The following is a 22,520-nucleotide window of genomic DNA, read 5'->3' as shown; positions in this document are numbered from 1 at the left end:
CGTTTTCTTTCCCTTTCGCATAATAAACACTTAGCATATTAATTCTGCCCAAAGGTGATTTAATATGTTATGTGTGGCGAAAGGAACTCCTTTTCATGCATAAAATACACGATGCTTAATTTTGTGCCCAAAGGTCAAAAGATAAGTGTTGTGCTGCACGAACCTAAAGCTCATGTTTTTCGCTTAGATATTAGTTACTTCTGCCCAAAGGTGATGTAACATCTAAGTGGAGCCTAATTTTAGCTTATGGTTTTGGTGTTTACTATAAGCATACTTATCACTTGCTTCATTAATATAATGGTCACAGTCTCATAACTTTAGGAACATTAGGCATACTTAATTTAGTTCCATTACTCTAAGAGACCTCACTTAGTCCGCTTTACACAGCTAATTACGTCACTGTAATAACCTTCTTTAACTTGTATCGTAAATTCATATCCTCTTTATCTCCACTGTCAGTACCTAACTTTGGCATTGAGCCACTCACTGGCGCGAACTTCGCTTCCTGGAAGGATCAACTGATGCTGACTCTAGGCATGTTAGATTACGACCTTGCCATTCGTCAGGATGAACCTGCTGCCGTTACTGAGCAATCCACTAGGGAACAAAAGGCGGCTTATGATAGATGGGAAAAGGCGAATCGCTTATCACTTATGCTGGTCAAGAACACAATCAACCTCAGCATCCGAGGAGCAATTCCTGATTCTGAAAAAGTGAAGGAATACCTCAAATCTGTAGAGGATCATTTCAAGGGATCATTAAAGGCGCCGACAAGTAACTTGATGCTGCAAATGCTTACTCTGAAATATGATGGTAGCAGTGGTGTTCGTGAACACATCATGAAGATGACTGACATGGCTAATAAGCTTAAGAGCCTTGAAATGGAAGTGTCGGATAACTTTCTTGTGCATTTCATCATGACATCCTTACCTGCTCGTTTTGACACCTTCAAAGTGAATTACAATGCTATGAAGGATAAGTGGTCAACGAGTGATCTAATTTCGATGTGTGTGCAAGAGGAGGAACGCCTCAAACTGGCATAGCCTGAGTCTGTTCATCTTACCACCACTACTAATTCTAAGAAAAGGAAGGGTAGATCTGGTAATTCTAGTAATAAGCCTGCAAATAAAGTCCCTAAGACCAATCCTGGTGCAGTTGCTTCTAGCTCTAATCCCTTGAGTAGCAAACTTCACTGTAAATTTTGTCGTGCAAATGGGTACACTCAGAAAAATTGCCCTAAATTCAAGGAATGGCTAGCTAAGAAAGGTAACGTACTTTATGCAATATTTGATTCTTTTATGACTGATGTATCTATTAATACATGGTGGGGTGACTCTGGTTCTCTGGTTCATGTGACCAACTCAATGCAGGGATTCCTTACAATCCAGAAGCTACCAAAGGGCCAAAGAAAACTTAGAGTTGGAAGTGGTGATCTCTTAGATGTCGAAGCCATGGGAACTTTAATTTTACATATGAGTACCGGAAAGACTATTAGACTAGTAGATACCTTATATGTACCGAGAATTACTCGGAATCTTGTATCTATTGGTAAACTTGATCTTGAAGGTTATGTAATGATTCATGGTAGCGGCAAGATTGCTATTACTTTAAATAATGAATTGCTTGGTCGTGGTTTTTTGGATAGATTACTGTATAAATTAGAACTAGATCATAAATTTTCCCAGTCTTTGTTGTCTCTTAATGTGGATGATGTAACTAAAACAAAGACAAAATCACCTAAGAAATTGGAGAATTCCTCTATGTTGGGGCATAAACGTCTTGGCCACATCTCACAAGATCGCATGAAACGACTAGTGAAAGATGGAATCTTACCTTCTCTCGATTTCAGTGATTTTGAAACATGTATTAAGTGCCTTAAAGGCAAAATGGCTAAAGGTAACAAGAAAGGAGCCACTAGGAGTTCCAACTTGTTGGAAATAATACACATTGACATTAGCGGCCCTTATTCCACAGCAATCACTGGTCATACATCATTTATTACATTCATTGATGATTATTCGCGTTATATGCACCTGTATTTAATTAAGGAAAAATCTGAGTCTTTACAAACTTTTATTGATTATAAAACTATGGTTGAAAACCAACTCGATCGTAAAATAAAAGTTGTAAGATCAGATAGGGGAGGTGAATATTATGGCAGACATACTGACATTGGTCAAGCTCCTGGTCCTTTCCATAATTATTGCAAAGACCATGGCATTATTAACCAATACACCATGCCTGGTTCTCCTCAACAAAATGGTGTTGCTGAAAGGAGAAACCGAACCTTAATGGACATGGTGAGAAGTATGCTTGCCAACACCAACTTACCTAATTTCCTTTGGACTGAGGCCTTAAAAACAGCCGTTCATATACTCAATAGGGTTCCATCCAAATCTGTCCCTAAAACTCCTCATGAGATTTGGACAGGTAAGAAACCAAGTCTAGCATATATGAAAGTATGGGGCTGTCCTGCCGAAGCTAAAATCTATAACCCAAACCTAAAGAAACTGGACCCTAAAACCATTACATGTTTCTTTGTTGGTTATCCAGATAACTCAAAAGGTTATCGGTTTTACTGTCCTACCCATACTACTTCCATCACTGACACGCAACATGCTACTTTTCTTGAGAGCTCAGAGATCAGTGGGAGCACGACAAATCATAACTTGGATTTGCATGAAGTACAAGATGCGGGGGGAAACCACTCGTCGGTTATTAGTCCTCCGATAATTACTCTTGTACCCAACGCTGCTCAAACCACTGATTAACCTTCTCCTAATCACAACGCTGCTAATATCAATGATCCTCCTTCTCCTAATCAGAATCCTCCTCCTAATCATAATGTTGATGCTGCGAATAATGAAGGACCTTCCGTTACAGAACCCGAAATTCAGCTTAGAAGATCATCCAGGCAACGAAGGGCCACAAATTTTGATGATTATGTCACCTTCTTAGCTGAAGATGAGGACATTGGAAAGCTTACTAATCCTACCTCTTATCAAGAAGCCATTAATAGTGACCAAGCCTCTAAATGGAATGACGCCATGATTGAGGAGCTTAATTCCATGAAACATAATGACGTTTCAGATTTGGTTGAACTTCCTGAAGGATCCAAACCAACAAGTTGTAAATGGGTCTTCAAAACCAAATTAGACCCGAATGGAAATGTTGAACGCTATAAGGCTAGACTAGTTGCAAAAGGCTATACTCAAAAGGCTGGAATTGATTATCAAGAGACCTTTTAGCCTGTGTCTCGTAAAGATTCCCTAAGGATCGTCATGGCACTAGTAGCTCATTTTGATCTTGAGTTACATCAGATGGATGTCAAGACCGCTTTTCTTAATGGAGACTTGGAAGAAGACGTATACATGTGGCAGCCTGAAGGATTCATTCCAAAAGGTAAAGAGCACATGGTCTGCAAGTTGAAGAAGTCCATATATGGGTTGAAACAAGCGTCACGTCAATGGTACCTTAAGTTCGATGAAGTCATGAAAGGACAAGATTTCTTAAAGAATCCAGTGGATCAATGCACCTATCTCAAGATCAGTGGGGGTAACTTCATAATCCTCGTTTTGTACGTAGATGACATCCTACTTGCAAGTAACAATTTGGATATGCTGCATGAAACGAAGCGCATGCTTTTGCAGAATTTTGACATGAAAGATCTCCGTGAGGCCTCTTATGTCATAGGTATCAAAATACACCGGGATAGGCGTAATGGTGTTCTGGGTCTTTCTCAAAGGGCCTATATTGACCGTATTCTAGAACACTATGAAATGCAGGACTGCTCACCCACTGTAGCTCCAGTAGTTAAAGGAGACGTATTCGGTTCTTTCCAAACCCCAAGTACTGAGATTGAAAAGGATCAGATGAGGGTGATACCTTATGCATCTGTAGTTGGGAGCATTATGTATGCTCAAGTCTGCACTCGACCAGATATCGCTTACATCGCCGGTATGCTAGGACGTTATTTATCTAATCCTGGATTGGCACACTGGAAAGCGGCTAAAAAGGTTCTACGTTATCTGTAAGGGACCAAAGACTACAAACTAACTTTTAGAAGGAGTGATGACTTAGAAGTAGTAGGATATTCAGATTCCGATTTTGCTAAAAGCAAAGAGGACAAGAAATCTACTTCTGGATATATTTTCATGTTAGCTGGCGGACCTATCTCTTGGCGGAGTCATAAACAGAAACTGACTGCAACGTCCACCATGATGGCTGAATATATTGCCGTTTACAATGCCACTTGTCATGGGATGTTGTTAAGGAACCTTGTCAGTGGACTTAAAATCGTCAATTCTATTTCTAGACCATTGAAGCTTTACTGTGATAACTCAGCTGCCGTAACTTTCTCGAACAGTAACAGTTCGATTGGCGTTGGACTATACCTCGATACAAAGTATCTGTTTGTACGCGAACGGGTTGAGGAAAATGTTCTTTGTATTGAGTACATAAGTACAAATGATATGCTAGCGGATCCGATGACCAAAGGTCTTCCTCCTAATATCTTCATAGGACATGTGTCGAAGATGGGGCTCACAAAAGATTTAATTTAATAGCATATTGTACTTGTCAGGTCATTATTATTAAATTTAATAAAATTTTCTCTGTATTCAGATTTTGTTTGTCTATTATTTACATTCAGCATGCATAATGATGTATGGACATTACTGCAACAAAATTTGTCTTAGTCAATTGATCATTGCTTATTTAGTTTTAAATTTGAGTCATAGTTTGACTAGTGGGGGTCCTGAGTTGATGTTCTTCTCTACGACTGTACTTATTGGCTATGATTTCGGTTTAAAACAAAATGAGTATTATCTCGGCCGGATTAACTGTGATACTCATAGATAGATTATCGCTTGGTCAAGTGGGAGAATGTTGGAACCACGAAGTTGTGACCTTCACTGATCATATATCAGTTTCAAATGATAATTGACAAATAATTGAAATCCTTATGTCGGTAAATATACGATAGACGTATTTACCATTAATGACATAATATAGGGTTTCCCATTAGGTGATTAGAATTAAAGAGATTTATAATACACATCACACAAAACACCAAAGTCATTAGTGACTAATCACATAATTAATTTCGGGCCCCCCTCTCTAATTTGTGTATGTGTTTTCTCTTTTTTCTCATCTAATCTATAATCACCTTAAATTGGGAACTAATCTCAATGGCAAAAATGCTGAATCAACTAACAGATTCCTCAAGATCTTCAGGTTAGTAATCATTAATCATGTTTACATTATATTTATAATACGAATCGATATTTTTCTAACATGACTTTGAGAATTTTTTAGGGGGTGTGGCAGAAGGAATGTCGATCATCTTTAAAATGAAAAAGTTAATTGGCGCTCCCGTGTATGAAGAGTTTCGGAAAGATGTCTATCATAAGCGTGAATGGGCGGTCTCTCACTTCAATGCCTGGAATAACACATGATAAATTACAAACGTTGATCCAATTAGCCATGCCAACCGATGCAAACCGCTCATATGAAGATAAAGAAGTTTGGGCAGTAGATGCGGCATCTTCCATGCACCGTGTTGCCAACACAATAGAAAATGATGTTCATAACGACGTTGTGTTTGATACATTACGTAGTTGGATATCTGGGTTGGTCGGTGATGCACTCACAAACCTTCCGGCTTACATTAAAAAAAAGGTCGAAGGATGTGAAATTGAAGAAAGAGAGACTGCTGTTAATTTATCATGTAAACTTGTTGGCAACTCATCGAAGTTATTTCTGATCACCCCCCCTCGGGCAATGTCATATGAAAAATTCCATTCTATATCACAAGTTCTGTAATTGTTTTAATCACGGTATATACATTAATTCACAAAAGACAACTCCCCATCTAACTTAAGAGACCAATCAAAGCACTTATATTAAGTTAGTACAATATACTTCAAACTTTGTTCTGCGCTTGGAGGGTCAACATAAAAGCCAATAGAAGATTGGTGCATACTTAGCAATATTAATCATACGACCAGTATTTGTTAGCGTTCCCTCAATTTTTTCAGTAAAAGTTTAAATTATGTATATTGTGTGTTTAGTTATATGTATAGGTGGGTGCATATTTTTCTTTTCACGAAGAAGATGAAAGAAAAAGTCCATATGCAAGTGGGGTGTTTTTTTTTTTTTCCGAACAACATGCAAGTGGGGTGTCTATGTAAGGGTTTTTGGATTTTTATATGCTTTTTTGTAGTCTCTTTATTTTTGTAAGTGGCCATTATGTATATCAGTTTATTGTGTTTTTAAAGAAAACCCAGCTACTAACTTTGTTCTTAATAATACTAATTTGATAAATATTTTTAAAAACATGTTAATTTGGTAAATAAGTGTATCCAAGAAACTCTTACGTTAATAGCATCAAGCTTTCATTCTTGTGTAATTTCTAACTAGCACAGTACCCGCGCAATGCAACGGTGGTCGTAGAGGCGACGGTGTGGTGGTGGGAGTGACGGTTGGTGGTGGAGGCGACGTCAAATGGTATAGATAATTGATGTAAACACAATTGATTTAAAAGGTTAATGAAGATATTTTAAAAGATAAAAGTCTTGTAGTGTAATTTAATCATTAATGTTATTTAAAAAGTGAGTTGTATTTTTATTAGATAGTATAAAAATATAGATTAAGTGTATATGGTAATTAGAATTAAGAAATAGAGTATTTTGGGTATAAAAAATTGCTGAATTTCCTTAAATAGAAGAATTCAATATGTTTTATAAGGGTTTATAGATAAACATCTACTTTTAAAACATATAGAATTTTAATAATTATATACCCGTTGGGTTACACTTATCATTTACTTTCTTTTTTTTTAAACTCCCTTATGTTATTTACACTTAACTGACTTTGCTACCCAATGCGCATGCGCCAATTTTAGCGAAGTCCGGGTGAACCTTTTTTCTACAACCATAACTTTGCCAACAAACAACTACTTCCCGCCCTTTCCTATCTCTCAAATAAAAATGTCAGAAAATCCATTGGAAGCAATCTGCAACACAATTGGAAGAATTTCAGTATCCATTCAAACAAATCTTTCTAATTGTATCAACAAAACTACAACTAAACCACCCCCATTTCACAATAAATTACATTCTTCACTTTCTGTATCTACACCCCCATCAATTCTAGCTGCTCCTGCTCCTGCTCCTGCTCCTGCTCCTGCTGCTTCTGATTCTTTTTCTCATCAACCCACTAAGGTAAATAACTTCTGCATTTTTGGCTTAATTTTTGAAAATTTTTTCATGCCCACCAACTGTTTGATATAAGTCCTCAACCGGAAGTGTGGTATTGTAGCTGTATCATTCTTGTTGTTTTTGGGTTATGTATGTTTTTTTTATATGGGTTTGTTGAAAAATCAGAAAATGTATTGGTGAAGTTGTTTAAGGGTTAAAAAGTTTGAATTTTTCTTGATCGTTTTCTCGTTGGCCTAATTGGGTATGGAGTTAATGATCAATTTTGTGATGTCCACCAACTGTTTGATGTAAGTCTTGAAACAGAGTTATGTTATTGTTTTTGCGTAAATGTTGTTGTTTCTGGGTATTTTATGTTTTTTTTTATAATCGGTTTGTTGAAAGATCAGAAAACATATGGGTGAAGTTGATTAATGTTAAGAAAAATTGGGCTTTCTTTTCCGTTGTCCTATTTGGGTATGAAGTTATTAATCAAATTCTCGATTTTTTTACTTTCACTTCGGATGATGTGGAGTGACTAATGGAATGATATTCATGATAGGGTGTAGCTTGAAAAGGAAGAATAAGAGGAGCTTGTTTCTTTTTTCCTATCAATGATCATTCAAACATTTAATTATGAGTTTCACAGGTTTTTTTGCAACAAGTATTTGTGTGTGTTCCAAAATAGATGAATGATAGGAAAAGCTGTATCGTTTGTAAACAAAATACTGAAGATGTGATTTAAGAAGCAAAGTGTGTAGGCATATAAGAAAGGAACAATGTGTGGTGTGTTTTCATATGTTAAGTAAGTGGGGCACGTGATTGACAGGTAAACAAGTGATTTAACAATGTCAATATGTTTGATTGATTTGTTTGTTATTAGATCATTAGTCGCTAAGTTTAGTAACTTTACCGACATGACAACATATATATACAGTCAATACGAACGTAGATGACCTCATTATACAAGGTTGATAGCGCTAGTGAAATTTACTCAAGTAAGATCTAAAGCTTCTTTGTGATTTTCCCTTTGAATTTCAACCAAAAACCGATAAACATTAAATCAGCATGTAAATAATTTTAAATGAGTTAGCATATGCATGTATAAGGTTTCAGTAGAAGGATTTGTCATTTAGAGTGTTTTTGTAAGTCTACATGACTAATTTTGGTCGTGCCTAAGCGCAAAAAGCACACCTTTGCTTCACCACTGGATTGCTCTTTTTAATATAATATTATTATTCGGCTCACCTTCCAAATCTTAGGAATTATGATCTTTCATTCTTATTGTTGCTTAATATCTGGAAAGAAAGCGCAAAAGTATTTTGTATTGTATGTAGTTTGTACTTGCGACCCAATAAGTATACAATTATGGAACTTATCAGTTACTCAGTTATAGCTTACTGACACCACCCTAAAAATAGCACAGAGTATTATGCGTAGAGCTGGTTAGGCCTTTTCTCCACCAGTACATTTCATGATATTTTGCCGTCAGGTATTTAACTTGGTGATGTGTGGTTCCTTCCAGAAGGTGGTAATACATGGTATTTTTGTGTTCTAATCTCTCTTTAGGATTGCCTTATTACAAAGAAATTGTGCTACACAAAGTGATAATATATATCGCACTTGGATATATTCTGTGAGATTATAAATTTCTTTATGCTTGTTTTGTGCAGCAAATATCATCTGGTCCAGTGACCAGAGAAGAGCTTGGAAGGGCCACATGGACATTCATTCACACTCTTGGTGCTCAGGTTTTCTCTTTTTAGTTGCTTGTGCAGTTTTGTTATTTCATGTATAGTGATTATATGTAAGCTAAAAAGTTTGTATTGTTTGTAAATTGTAATATATAAAGCTATAAAGGAGTAAGATGAGTCAAATTAATGACAGTTGACTTTGGTTAACCATGGATCTAAAGGAACAACAATAAAGATCATCAAACCAATAAAGAAGTCTCCTTAAAGCTTCCAACCTAGTCTTCCAAGTATCATGGCCTTTATCCATGGTCCTCTTTTCAGCAACACTCACCTTGACACTTGCATTTTATGTTACTTTCATATTGTTTACGCTGAGTACATATTCCAATTCCCTAAAGATTTTGTTGAAGACTTGAAGTTTCACTTTATGTACTTTGATGCTTTTTTTTCTGTCAATCAACTTTGCATGAGTGTGCTGCCTAGTCTCATCAATCAATGTGAAGTTATTGGAAGAAAACACACACAGGGGTTGGGTATTGTAAAACAAGTATTAAAGTAAAACAAATAGGACAAGATCTTGACCCTTAGATCATGGTTAAATTGATGCACAAAGATTCACGCAGTAATTCCTGCACGATGATTTTCATGATGCACGGTGATTTTCAGTGAAGAAAAACCTATTGTTTTATTTGTTTTACTTTAATACTTGTTTTATTTTACCTAAAACCAACATACACATCCAACATATCATATGCCTTTTTGGAGCTCATCTTTAACTAGAGCCAAGATAGGTCATAGTTATAACCTTTGACTCGATCCTATAGTGACATGCAAAACATATGTCTTGCCATCACCTGCTATCCTGATTGTTACAGAGCCTTTTTTTTCGTCAACCAATTTATATGCATTTTAGGAACTTTATTTTTTGCAAGTATACCATGTCACTTTCTTTGACACTGTATAGTATACCTTCTCTAGATCATTTCACACTGTGTATGTACCTTTTTGTATTGCCTATATATATATATATATCCAAGAGTAGTGTGCTCTAGAAAATAGTCTCATCTTGTTAGTACAGAAATACATAAATGTGGAACAGTGTATGCCAAATAATGGCTGGAAAGATGAAAAAAAACAGCCATACCGTGCATACCACTTGATCCAAGAATGTACTTATTTCATAACAGTTTCACTTCTTCTCTTGACCTAAGCATTAAATCCTTGTATGTTTATGCTGTTTATATACTTTTCAACCACAGTTCTTTTGCATGAGTTGCACAAGTTATCCTTCTGACTATGCCTTTCGATTGTTTCACTAAATTTTCTTATTGCTTCTATAAAACTTCAGTATCCAGAAAAGCCTACCAGGCAGCAAAAGAAGGACGTTAAAGAACTGGTATTTACCCCCCTTTGTTTATTTCTGCCTCATCTTCAGTTGAGCAGTTTTGCAAGAACATAAATTGACACATTTCTGGAAGGAAAAATATATGTAGTATGATTGGATTATACTTTTCCTGCAGATGGCAATACTATCTCGCATGTATCCTTGCAAGGAATGTGCAGATCACTTCAAGGAAGTGCTAAGGTAGTGTCTTTGTCTTATCATTAGAGTTGGTAAAATGGACAGGTTGAAAAGGTTGGGTAATGGGTCCTTAGCTCGAGTCAAAATGGGTTGGGTAGGGCTTATTGGAGAACACCTTTCGTTTACTTCCATGAGTTTCATAAATAATCAATCTGTTGCATATGATAAGAGAATCTTATCTATATAATTACAATGGTAATCAAAATTAGTTAAAATATGATTTTGGAGTTCCTATGCATTTTGAATACACTTGACCTTGCTGGTTTCAACTAGTTTGACCTGTTCAGATAGCTGTCATTTTGGCTGATACCTTAAAATTTACTCATCTGACCAGTTGGAATTATACATAACACAAAACGCGAAATACAAATCTACCCATTTCTCATGAATGGGTTAAATTGCCACATCTACTTATTCTACAAAAGATACACTACATGCAAGATACAAAAGATAACATAAGCAGTATTTTTTTTTCCGTTGTGATATATAAACGTATCAGTTACTCTTGGAACATTTTTTATCCAAGGGATCGGCAGATAAGGTAATTTGATATGAAAGGCAGTTTGTTTGTTCTAGTCAGCTACCTTTTTTCTTTCGGGAAAAAACATTTGTTTGGCAGAAGCATTAATAGGTTATAAGTTATATAGCATATTCAATGTACAATGTTTTTACTTTTTACACGTGTTGCCAAATTCCATGAACTCTTGCATTTTCAATGACTCAAAGATCTTGGAATTTGTTCAAGCGTTTTAGATCAGCAGTAAGATTTAGTTTTTTCATTATCCGAGATGCATTGGTATTCCTTGTAAATCACAGCATCATGTCGTACATTTTTGGCAGATCGAATCCTGTACAGGCTGGTTCTCAAGATGAGTTTTCCCAATGGCTATGTCGAGTGCACAATGTTGTTAATCGGAGGTAACTTCGAGATTATCTCAATTTTAATATCTAGCCTAGTGAAATAGTAGATATTTGTCTTGCCTTTATGTGGTTGAATTTACTAAAAAACCTATTAGTACCCACTTGAGACTCTGATGTGCTTTTGATTTCTTTGAAATGGAGGCTCCTCGTATCAAAGATACACTACGTCTTATATGCCTCCATGCTATAAGACGGTATATAGAACCGTGTTCTTCAAATTTGACATGTATGGTTGGTGTTTCAGCCTTAATAAGCCAACCTTTCCATGTGAAAGAGTTGATGCAAGATGGGGAAAGCTGGATTGTGAGCATCGTTTATGTGATTTACAAGGATCTATGACACTTTTTGGTGGCCGGACTGATTAGATGGTACTATATATCCATACCAGAAATGTATATTCACAGAAATTTAGGGATGGGTTTCCCTTCATATATTAGTAATTTAATTGTTACATAAACATTAACTTAAGATATTGTTGACTTTAAGAACTTTAGTTTACATGCTTGTGGTAGTTCTTTACTTTATTAAACTTTGTGGATGTCTTGGTATCTATTGTTAGCTATGTTTGTCATGAATATTCGATTAACCATTTCTTCCAGTCTTTGCGTCTTCATCTATCCCTAAAGAATAAAATATGCCTTGAGAAACTCAACAAGAAAATGCTAAACCTTTGTCGAAATCATGTACGAGCAACTAGATTCGTACACAAAAATCATGATTGAACAACACAACCTGGCTATGAATAAATTTTCACATACGATTGTAAGTTTTAGATATTATGACCATTTCAATCTTTGCAAATTGCAATAGCTATTTCATCTCATTCCTAATAGCAAAAAAAAAGTGCACATAAAGAAGATAACATTGACTAGTCCTTTCGGATTATAAGAACTTGGACAGGAAAACAAATGGTCTAACAGAACCAACAACCCAAGTTTTGTTTAAGCATCAACTTTTTGTTTATTGACTGCATGCGTAACTTGTGATATATTTGGATGTGATCAAAGGTTATATATAGGGTTGATATATAAAGATTAGATCAACAACCAAAGTTGTGTTTTAATCGGAGTGAGAATACAGAGGAAAATAGGGGTGTTTGGTTTAAGGAATACGGAGTAGTTTTATAAGGAAAATGGATTCGAATTTCATTCCTTTCCTATTTTGTTTTTGGTTTGTATATATGTTAAAAAATTGGAATGTCATATAATAAAATTTAGCAAAACATTATTATTTTTAAGTTTTTCAAAAGGCTATTTCTAAAATAAAAAAAAAATAATGTAACACAAATATAATACAAAATAACGAGTCTAAAACTTTTCAAATTACAAAACTAGTTTTAGCCAACATAGTTCGGATTTTTTTCTATAAAGTAGACCGACAATCTTTTTAAACGGCCAACGAAATATTATAAACATGCTATCAAGACGATAGCCAAAAGATTACAACTTTCGAAACTTGGAAAACCAAATATCTTACTAAGAGAACAAAGGTGTGTTAGTTTACAACTTCCGATTTCGAAAATTTAAACAGACAATAATATCATATTGTTACCATGAAATGTTAAACAATTCACTTCCATATTCCAAAAGTAAATACACAAATGCATCTCGATCTACGCTTCCATAATTGTATCATTGCTCCGCAAATGTCTCTCGCTCCCTTCCAAATTCCAAAAAGTTAACACGACTTCCGGCTCACGCGTTATCTTTCGACTAGCTTGGAACTTATCCATTTGAGATATTGACGGGAAATTTCAGCACTCACCATGGAAGTTCTTTTTTGTAAATCGACTTTAGCTTCTCGAAGTTCTTTTCCATGTATAGTATTGCGTTAGAAATTTCCTCGATAATATAGTCTAGTCAGTTTTTCCTTTTCCTTGTACGCACACCTTCGAACTTTTTTCAGTTTCAACGTTGGTATCTCTCAATTTCATTGGGTCCTCAAAATTCATTAGCCCGATAATCAAATACATTTATCCCATCCACATCTGATAGTTTTGACATTATCGGGCTGAGATTTTGATGAGATAAATGATAGCCTACACTACTTGTATTTGATTAGTTATAAGAGATTGTATTTACACCCCTGTAATGAACTGGAAACACTTTCTTTTGACTGTCTACAAAGAAACACTTGCTCTAAACACAAGGCTATGATTTGGAGGATCCAATGAAAGTGAGGGATGCGAAAGTTGAAACTGAGGAAATTTAGAGTGCATGTACAAGAAAAAGGAAAATTCGGCTACATCTTATATTAAGGGAATTACTAACGGAACTACTATACTTGGAAAATAACTTCTAGAAATATTAACTTCCATGACTGAAAGTTTATAAGCTGAAGTCGACTTACAAAATAAAACTTCCAAGGTAAGTGTTGAATTTTCCAGATTTTCGTATAGATAAGTTCAAAGCTAGTCGAAAGATAATGGTTAATCAAATATTCATGACAAACAGAGTTGACAATAGATACCAAGACATCCAAAAAGTTGAATAAAGTAAAGAACTACCAAAAACACGTAAATTAAAGTTCTTAAAGTCAATATATCTTAAGTTAATGTTTAAGTAACAATGAAATTACTAATATGTGAAAGCAAATCCATCCCTAAATTTATGTGGATAATTTCTGTGAATATACATATCTTTGTTGCTTTAAAAAAAAATTTGAAGCTGTTCAAGTTTTAAAAGTTGTAATATTTCGGCTACCTGTTAATAATATTTAGTTGACCGTTTAAAAAAATGTTAGGTTTACTTCTTGAAATAAATCTGAATTATGTTGGCTAAAATTAGTTTTGTAATTTGTAAAGTGTTAACTCCTTGTTATTTTTTTTATATTTGTATTAGTTATATAAAAGAATTTTTTTTTAAAGTAACCTTTCGAAAATATTTTAACAAAAAATAATACTTTATTAATTTTAGAGTTAATTACAGAAATCGTCTTTGTCGTGAACCTTCACTTGCAGTTTTCATCCCAAAATTTAATAAATTACAGTTTTAGTCCACAAAATTTTGTCCCGTTAACACTTTTAGTCCTGGGTGCTAACGTCTGTTTAACAAGTCATCATGTGTCAACCACGTGACAGGTACTTTCGTCATTTTCCTTCTTTCAGTTATTTCACTTTTAGTCCAAATTTTTTGTAACCCTTTTTTTCCCAGATATAAATCATCAACAACAATTATACATTAATCCATCATCATAATTTTTGTCATCCTTCACCCTAATATACATGTATATATCTTACTAGGTCTTTTACCCGCACGATGTGCGGATTTTTTTTAAAGCAGTATAATAATAAACTATATTATGAAACATGAAAAATATAGTGACCTCTAATCCTTGGATGATAAATTATGTAATGTGAACTCCATGCATAATGTTTTAACATACAAATAGACCTAAATTCAGGTTGAAATTTGGCATTGAGGACTTTGGCTATACTTTAAAGAATTGTTATAGTTGGTCGAATACCCGCAACATACAATTAGGTCAACAAAACAAAACAATGAAGTGTAGTGTAGACCTACATGTAAAGTTGAAACACGCGAATTCGATTTATTGGAGTGCCCAGAGTATATGATCAAGAATTAGGTGAAGATGTCTGGACTCTGAACCAACTTATTTTGATACATCTATTATCGTCTATTAGTTCATATAAAGTATATTATTTTCACATCATAATGATTGAATCTTTTGACTACATAAAGCTTGATGAATGTTTAACTATTTGTTAAATAGCAATTATATACATACACAAAATAAAGCTTAAAAAAACATTTTTTATAGAATTACTAATGTGATTAGATTATATAACCATTCATCCTAAATACATACAAATGAAATCAATAACAAATGAATTTGTAATCGTACGTATAATTCTAACTAGGTTTGAGTATGGATCGGTTTGGGTCGGTTTTTGCCTAAAACCGATCCATTCAGGTTTTAGAAAACCAAAACTATTGGATTCGGTTTCGATTTTTTTTCGGTTTTTTTATAAATTTTTGTTTTCAAAGTTTTTTTATATATTATGTTATAAATTTAACTTTCAATTGTTAAGAAAAAAAATGATATAAAAACTCAAGTATAGAGAAGCTTTTTTTTTACTAATTATATTTTTTAGGTGTTAAAATTTGTATAACTTTTATAAAACGAATTGTTTTTACTACACGTTTTTATTAAAAATATACAATTTGTACAATAAAAAGATAAAAAGATAAAATAAATTAACATATTTCTAAATTATAAGTAATAAATATAAATGTAATATGATATAAAAATAAAATAAGTTAAAATATATTTAGTTCGGTTCGGTTCGGTTTTGATCGGTTTTTTGGCATATGAAACCGAAAACCGAATCGATCCGTTCGGTTTTTAGAAAACGAAAACCAAAACCAATGGATTTCGTTCGGTTTTCGGTTTTTTCTGTTTGGCTTTGTCGGTTTTTTTCGGTTATTGGTTTTCCGGTTCGGTTTTTGTTCACCCCTAATTCTAATAAATATAAGGATTTAGTAATATAGAATTTGTAATCGTACGTACAAAGTGACGATTTTATTAAAAATAAAAATAAATAAATAATAATAATAATAATAATAATAAAGGGTATGTAAGAAATTGTGAATTTGTAATATTCTTGCCAAATTAATGTTGATCAATCCCATAAATATATTATTTTTCATATACGATATACCAATTTTATAGTTTCTATATTCTAATTTATATTATATTTTCAATAAAAAAAGATTGATAATTTAAAAAAAACATGAAGATGCCACATAGGATAAATCTTATGTGGCAACATTTAAACATAACTTTAATTTAGGGAGGATATCTATTTATATTTATATAAATAGATATATGTATCATAATCATCTATCTATGATCGATACACATACAATATATAAAATCAAATCTAGAAAAAAACAAAGAAATCGAAAAAATCTCAACTCCCTTTTACACCACCAATATCTATACCTTACCTGCTCTATATCTATATCTATTTCATCTATATCTCAAGATCCCAACAAAATACATCAAAAAAAAAACTAGGCAAAATAACCTAAAACCATAATCAAATGAAGATGATGAAGAAGAAAAGGTAAAACCCATCAGTTGATCTAGGGATGCACGACGGGTGGTGGAAATCTGATTAATCAAGAATGAAGATTTAGAAAAGGAAAACGAGTGCAGCTATGTTTGTAAAATTTTCGAGATCTTTTTTTTTTTTTTTTTTTTTTTTTGCTAATTCGAGATCTATTTTGATCTGATTGGTAATAATAGAATAAGAAGTATGAATTTGTGTGTGATGTGAGATGTGTATATAATTTACCTTAAAGCAATCTTGACGAGGGATACTAGGGAGATATAGAGATTCTATGGATGTATAAAATTAGGAAAACACAGATTCATAAATGAAACATTATGTTTGTTTTGTTCTTTATTTGAGTGTGTTTTAAGAGATGATGGATAGAGAAGATATAGGAAAAAGAGAATTGAAAGAGAAGAAGAAAATAACGTGAGAAATTACACTTTCGGTTTAGTTAATTACACTTTTGGTCCTATGGTAACAAAATGACCACACTTTTGGTCCTTGTATCATTAAAAGACGAAATTAACCATCATGTGACTGGCACGTGATGAAATATTAAACGGACGTTAATGCTAGAGCAAAAGTGTTGACAGGATAAAGTTTTTTGGACTAAAACTGTAATTTATTAAACTTAGGAACGAAAGTTGCAAGTAGAGGTCCACGACAAGAACGATTTCTGTAATTAACTCTTAATTTTATTGTGTGATATTCCAATTCTTGTAATTAACTCTTAATTTTATTGTGTGATATTCCAATTCTTTTAACATGTATACAACCCAAACACAATATGAGAAAGAATGGAATTTGAAACATTAAAAGCAATTTTATTTCATAGACAACCACACAAATCAAACATTTTAAAACATTTAATTCCTTTAAAATCTCATTCCATTAAATGTCATTCCTTCAAATGATTTCATTTCGTGAACTAAACAACCCCTAAGTCGATCAACTTTAAACTTATTGTGAATTTGGACAGTTTCTTCCAATACCTTATGTAACATTTGTGATTATTGACTCGTTGACGGCGTGTACAATTTGACTAAATATATATCTGGTATTACATAATCGAGTTCAATTTGTGGTTCAATTATGTGCAACGTGTTCATTTAGGTCAATTGGCCATTTAAATAAGTCTTGTGATGCTAGTCGATATTTATATTGACATAGAATTAGAAATGGATCCTATCCATGGGTTATACCTAAGACCCATGACCCATCTAGATAACTGATGTGTCATATTTTATATCATTTCCCACGTAATTTTATGACCAATTAGTCATTATTTTTATAGCTTTATATACAACTGTTGATACTTTGAGGTATTGTTAAGTGAATTCAGGTTGGAGAACGATTAGACAGATGAATTGGTTGATTATGATGATTTTTGGAAGAAACGAGAGAAGGATCCAGTTGAAATCAAGTGAAGTACAAAGAAAATGAAATCTGAAGACCCTAATGCCCGTTACATATGTAACGGCCATTAGGTGTGTAAGCTCTGTAACGGTTGCAAAACTGCCGTGAGCAATCCTTTACTTGTGTAACGCCCGTTAAAAGATTAACGGCCGTTAGGTTTTGTTTCACCATTTAATGCTTAGGGCTTCGTTAAATGGCCGTGTAACGCCCGTTAGGATTGTCACGGCCGTTACACGCGCAATTGGTATATAAAGAGGATTAGGGTTCTGTTATTATGGACGAATTTTGGCATAAGTTTGTTAGTTTTCTCATAGCTTTTAGCACTTTTGAGCAAACAAGTTGGTAGGGTTTCTTTCATCTTTTCAGCTTTGGATTGTAACCATTATTGCCACCGGATTCTCTGCAATTGATTGATATAATATGATTTCTTCTATATTTGTTTGTTCTTGTCTTTTAAATATGAGTAGCTAATTATCTTTGTACCCACTTGGGTAATGAGCATGTCATAGGGTCGATTTAATGTTACTTGCAATTGTTGAACAAGGTTTTTATGTTTAATCGAAGATCCACATTTATTTGGGTTTGAATATTGTGTTTATCTTTTATATTTATTGATTGATAAGTGTAATTAGAAGTTCGGGAGAAATCTATATCATTATCAATTGGTTTATGAAACGGTTAATCGGTCTATAATTAACCTAAAGTCGTTGGAGTTCGGGAGAAACTAGCGATAAAAATTTTAAACAATCAAATTCATTTTAAATGTGTAAACGTCTATTATAGAGGGATCTGATTAGGTGAATAAACAGTTTGGGAGAAAACTTTTAAAGATTAAATCATAAAATCAACTTAGGTTCTTAATGCTTAATTGTTTTAAGTAGAAATTATTTGCAGGAGCAATAATATATTTCGAACAGTTAAAGTTTCAAGTTTAATGGGAGTTCATCTTGACTACTTTTTAAGTTGTTTAACAAATGCAAGTAATGTTAGACCCGATGATTGACATGTAAGCTGATCCAAGTAGGTGTGCCCTTTTAAATTATTTTTTACAATAAAAAACTCGCTCTTTTGCGATTAATCCTTCGGGAATACTAACCGATCTACTAATTTTGCAAAGTGGCAATTCAGCCACAAAATCCCCTTTCATTTGAATCACTTTATTGTTAACATTTGCTTAATAAGTCCTTGTGTTCGACCTCAGTTTACCAAGTCAACTATATTGCATACGAACGGGTCCACTGCCCGCAAGTGTGTAGTAGTCAGTAGCTAGGTATTTCGTATTTATAAATTTAAGACTGAAAAATACACATCAATAACCCAATCCTACCCCTGATGTGCAAAATCGAGCTTTAAATTTATAAAACTAAAACTACCTAAAAACTCACTACTACACACTCACGGGCAGTGGACCCGATCATTTGTAATATAGTTAAGAGGTAAGTCTGAGTTCGTTCTCAAGGATTGGGAATGATTAGTTGCTTGTAAAATGATTTGGAAAACGGGTGTTGCGTTGAAAAATCCTCTTGACAAATAAGTAAATTGGTTTGCAAAATAATTGCATAAATTTAAAAAGATTTCAAATAAGTAAATTGGTTTGCAAATTCTCTAGAGTTTAAAGATAATCGTGACTAGATTAAGATACTCACATGGTACCACCAACCGTGAACAAAATATCGAATCACCTAACTGCCAGTTAAATTACCCAAGCCGGTACCACCAAAACTAAGACAATTCTTCTAACAATCAGTTTTATTGACTATCAAATTATCAATTGAACCTATGTGCCAATAGCGTGGTACCACCAACCGATATCCATCACGTTGACAAAATTAATCATTTCTTAAAATGATATTCATTATCATACCATGAACTAGTGATAATTACTTGTAGACAAGTAACCGTTTTAAAATCACATACACATTCAACTGGTACCACCAACGAAGAATTATATGCAACCAATATCGAAATTAATTAATGAAAAGAATTAACATCATCAAGATCACAGAACAACGATAATTGAATAAACCCTTTTGAATTAAAAATATTGCGATCACATTATCCGTCTAGTTTCATCAAGGTGGATGATTAAACGTTTAGCCACTCATGATCAATCCACAATAATAAATAAAATAGAAGAGAAACATGATGTACCAATCGTTTGATGAAAAGTAAATTGCAAGACAATAAGTAGATACGATCTAGATGGGTGCCCGTGAATCTTCAACGAATCCGCCTAAGAAATAATCTTGATTGGAGGAAGAAGAACCCTTGTAGAACAGCTCCTAGAAAGAGTTTAGATGATGGAAAATTCTAGGGCTGTCAATTTCGACCCAACCCGAAACCAACCCGAAAAAAATCAGGTTAGGGTTGAGTATTTTTGACCCACCAACCCGCCAACCCACCAACCTGATTTTTTCTGGGTTGGGTCCGAGTTGGGTTGTTGGGTTGTCAGGTCGACCTGCCAACCCAATATCTTTAAAATAATTAAATTATATATAATAGTTCATACTCCACATTACACTAATTCATACGTCTTATTCTCATTTTTTATATTTCTAACCTAAAGTAACTTCAAATATGAAATAAAAGGAGGATTCAAAATTCTGTGAGATGATAAATGATGTAGGATGAGGCGGTAAGTTTGTTAACTTTGTGCCAAGTATTAACAATACCCTCGTATTTCTTTCTTTTTTGTACCCTTCGTTTTCGGCTTACACCATCAATGATAAAGCTTTATATTGGTTGATTTATTCCATTTTATATTTATATATATTTGCTTCTCGGGTCACATGGGTTGGGTCATGGGTTGGCGGGTTGTGGGTTGTGGGTCTGGGTCTCTGGTCACAGTGGGCATGTGTACCCTCCACTGCGTCGCAGTGATAAGATTAATGCGGAAGTCTTCTTTTACGATCTTAAACTTTCCATTTCTTCTTCCTTGAACAACTCTCGATTATTATTCATCTTCTAGGCCAATAAGTCTTCCGAAAATGTACCAAATGAGCAAGTAACCTATCAAGCGCCTGAAACCACTAACAAACGCCATAAACGCGCCAAATGCACTTGAAATAGACTTAAAACACATAAGAAATAGGCCAATAAGGATGTGGGTAATGGGTATAAATTAGTCACATCAATCCCTAACCCACTCTTCCACCCTATCTATCCATTCATTCATTACCCTGATCTTCCTTCTCTCTCTAACTTAATGAAAGAGCACGAAGCACATATCTCTCTCTCTAAATTCTAGCATCATTAATTGTTGTTTAAGCAAGATTTGGGGTGGAATCATCGTCTTTATCATCTTCTTCATCACATATCAAAATTTGGAGTTTCCAAGTACAAGAAATCTTTCATTTTAGCTCAAATTCAGGTTTGGCACTTTGAAGGGAGTTTTGGTGAGTTAAATCTATCTCAAGTTCATCATTTTATGTTGTTTAAACATGTTTCTAGGTCAAATCATATGAGTTCTTGGTCAAATTTAGGTCAAATTGGATTTGGGTCAAAATTAGGGTTTGCTAGGGCTTGATTTGGGTCAAGAGTGGTTATGAACTTGGTTTGATGTTATGGATCGATTTTGTGTAGTGAGTTATATTCATTTATGTTAAAATATGTTTGTTTATGTTCAAATTGAGTTTAGAAGTTCTTCTAACCGATTTCTAGGTTAAAAATGAGGTTTTGGTTGTGTTTGGGTTCAAGAAAGAGTGCAGGTCCCTTTTGTGCAGGTATGGCATCTCATACCCCCCCCCCCCACCTAGCGTATGAGACGGTGGCATCCTTTTGTCGCTTTGATCCTTTACGGCCCCATCTCCTGTTTTACGCTAGAACATGTGCACTAAGACGTCAAAAAGTCCAAATGCAAGTCAACGTCTAAGACGACAATTATGGCGTCTAAGACGCCAATTATGGCGTCTGAGATGCCAAGCAAGAACTGGACCAGCGTCTGAGATGCCAAGCTCCAACGTGTGAGACGTTGGTCAACTATTGCCAGCATAAGCTTTGGTGGCTAGAGGCGTATCATACTACCCTCCCTATTTCATGTTTTCCTGATTCTTCCTAGCTTTATTTCTTTAAGCCTTGGGTCAAATCTGTAACAACCGTCTTAGAAATGTAGTAAATAAAATCCACAAATTTTATCTAAGTTCTTGACGTGCTTTAGACTTAAGATATATGCTCACTTGAAGGTCAATTCAATCTTAAACCTTGAATTATAAGACGAGTTTATGATTTATTACGATAAAATACTAGATTGCGAGTCATAAACGATTGTATTTATGAAAGTTCTAGTCCGAAAATATTCACAAATAGTCCCTACATTTATTAGGTTCATTTAATATTGGAAAACTATAAATAGAAGATCTTAGAGAGAGAAACTCATTCTTCCATCTTCTTCATCTCACTTCTCTCTCTCTAAAACACATAGTTGCAGCCTCCATACACACACAAAAATTCATCTTTTGATTTTGGGTCGTTGAACCAAAACTATTTGTACTTTTAGCTTCCTTGTGATAATCAAAACATATTTCTAGCATCAAATTTCAGGTAACAACAACAAATTTTGAGTTTTTGATCAAATTAAAAGTGTACTTTTTTAAGTTTATGTTCTTGATGATTTGGTCCAATTTTGATATGAA

At 34.0% G+C, this 22,520-nt stretch overlaps 2 protein-coding genes across 2 annotated transcripts; both read left to right on the top strand.

Moving 5' to 3' along the window:
* The first annotated feature begins 536 nt into the window (after positions 1 to 536).
* On the top strand, positions 537 to 1,043 carry LOC122601436. Its single transcript, XM_043774193.1, has one exon. It carries the CDS (start codon positions 537 to 539, stop codon positions 1,041 to 1,043), a length of 507 nt encoding a protein of 168 aa, XP_043630128.1.
* A 5,783-nt stretch (positions 1,044 to 6,826) lies between these two features.
* On the top strand, positions 6,827 to 11,943 carry LOC122600882 (FAD-linked sulfhydryl oxidase ERV1). Its single transcript, XM_043773659.1, has 6 exons — positions 6,827 to 7,223; positions 8,870 to 8,947; positions 10,239 to 10,286; positions 10,411 to 10,475; positions 11,313 to 11,390; positions 11,638 to 11,943. The coding sequence occupies exons 1-6, from the start codon at positions 6,990 to 6,992 to the stop codon at positions 11,756 to 11,758; spliced, it is 624 nt and encodes a 207-aa protein (XP_043629594.1). The 5' UTR covers positions 6,827 to 6,989; the 3' UTR covers positions 11,759 to 11,943.
* The last annotated feature ends 10,577 nt before the right edge of the window (positions 11,944 to 22,520 follow it).

The sequence above is a fragment of the Erigeron canadensis genome, chromosome 5 (genome assembly GCF_010389155.1).
Source record: "Erigeron canadensis isolate Cc75 chromosome 5, C_canadensis_v1, whole genome shotgun sequence".
Lineage (NCBI taxonomy): Eukaryota > Viridiplantae > Streptophyta > Magnoliopsida > Asterales > Asteraceae > Erigeron > Erigeron canadensis.
This window is presented reverse-complemented; position numbering and strand designations above follow the sequence as displayed.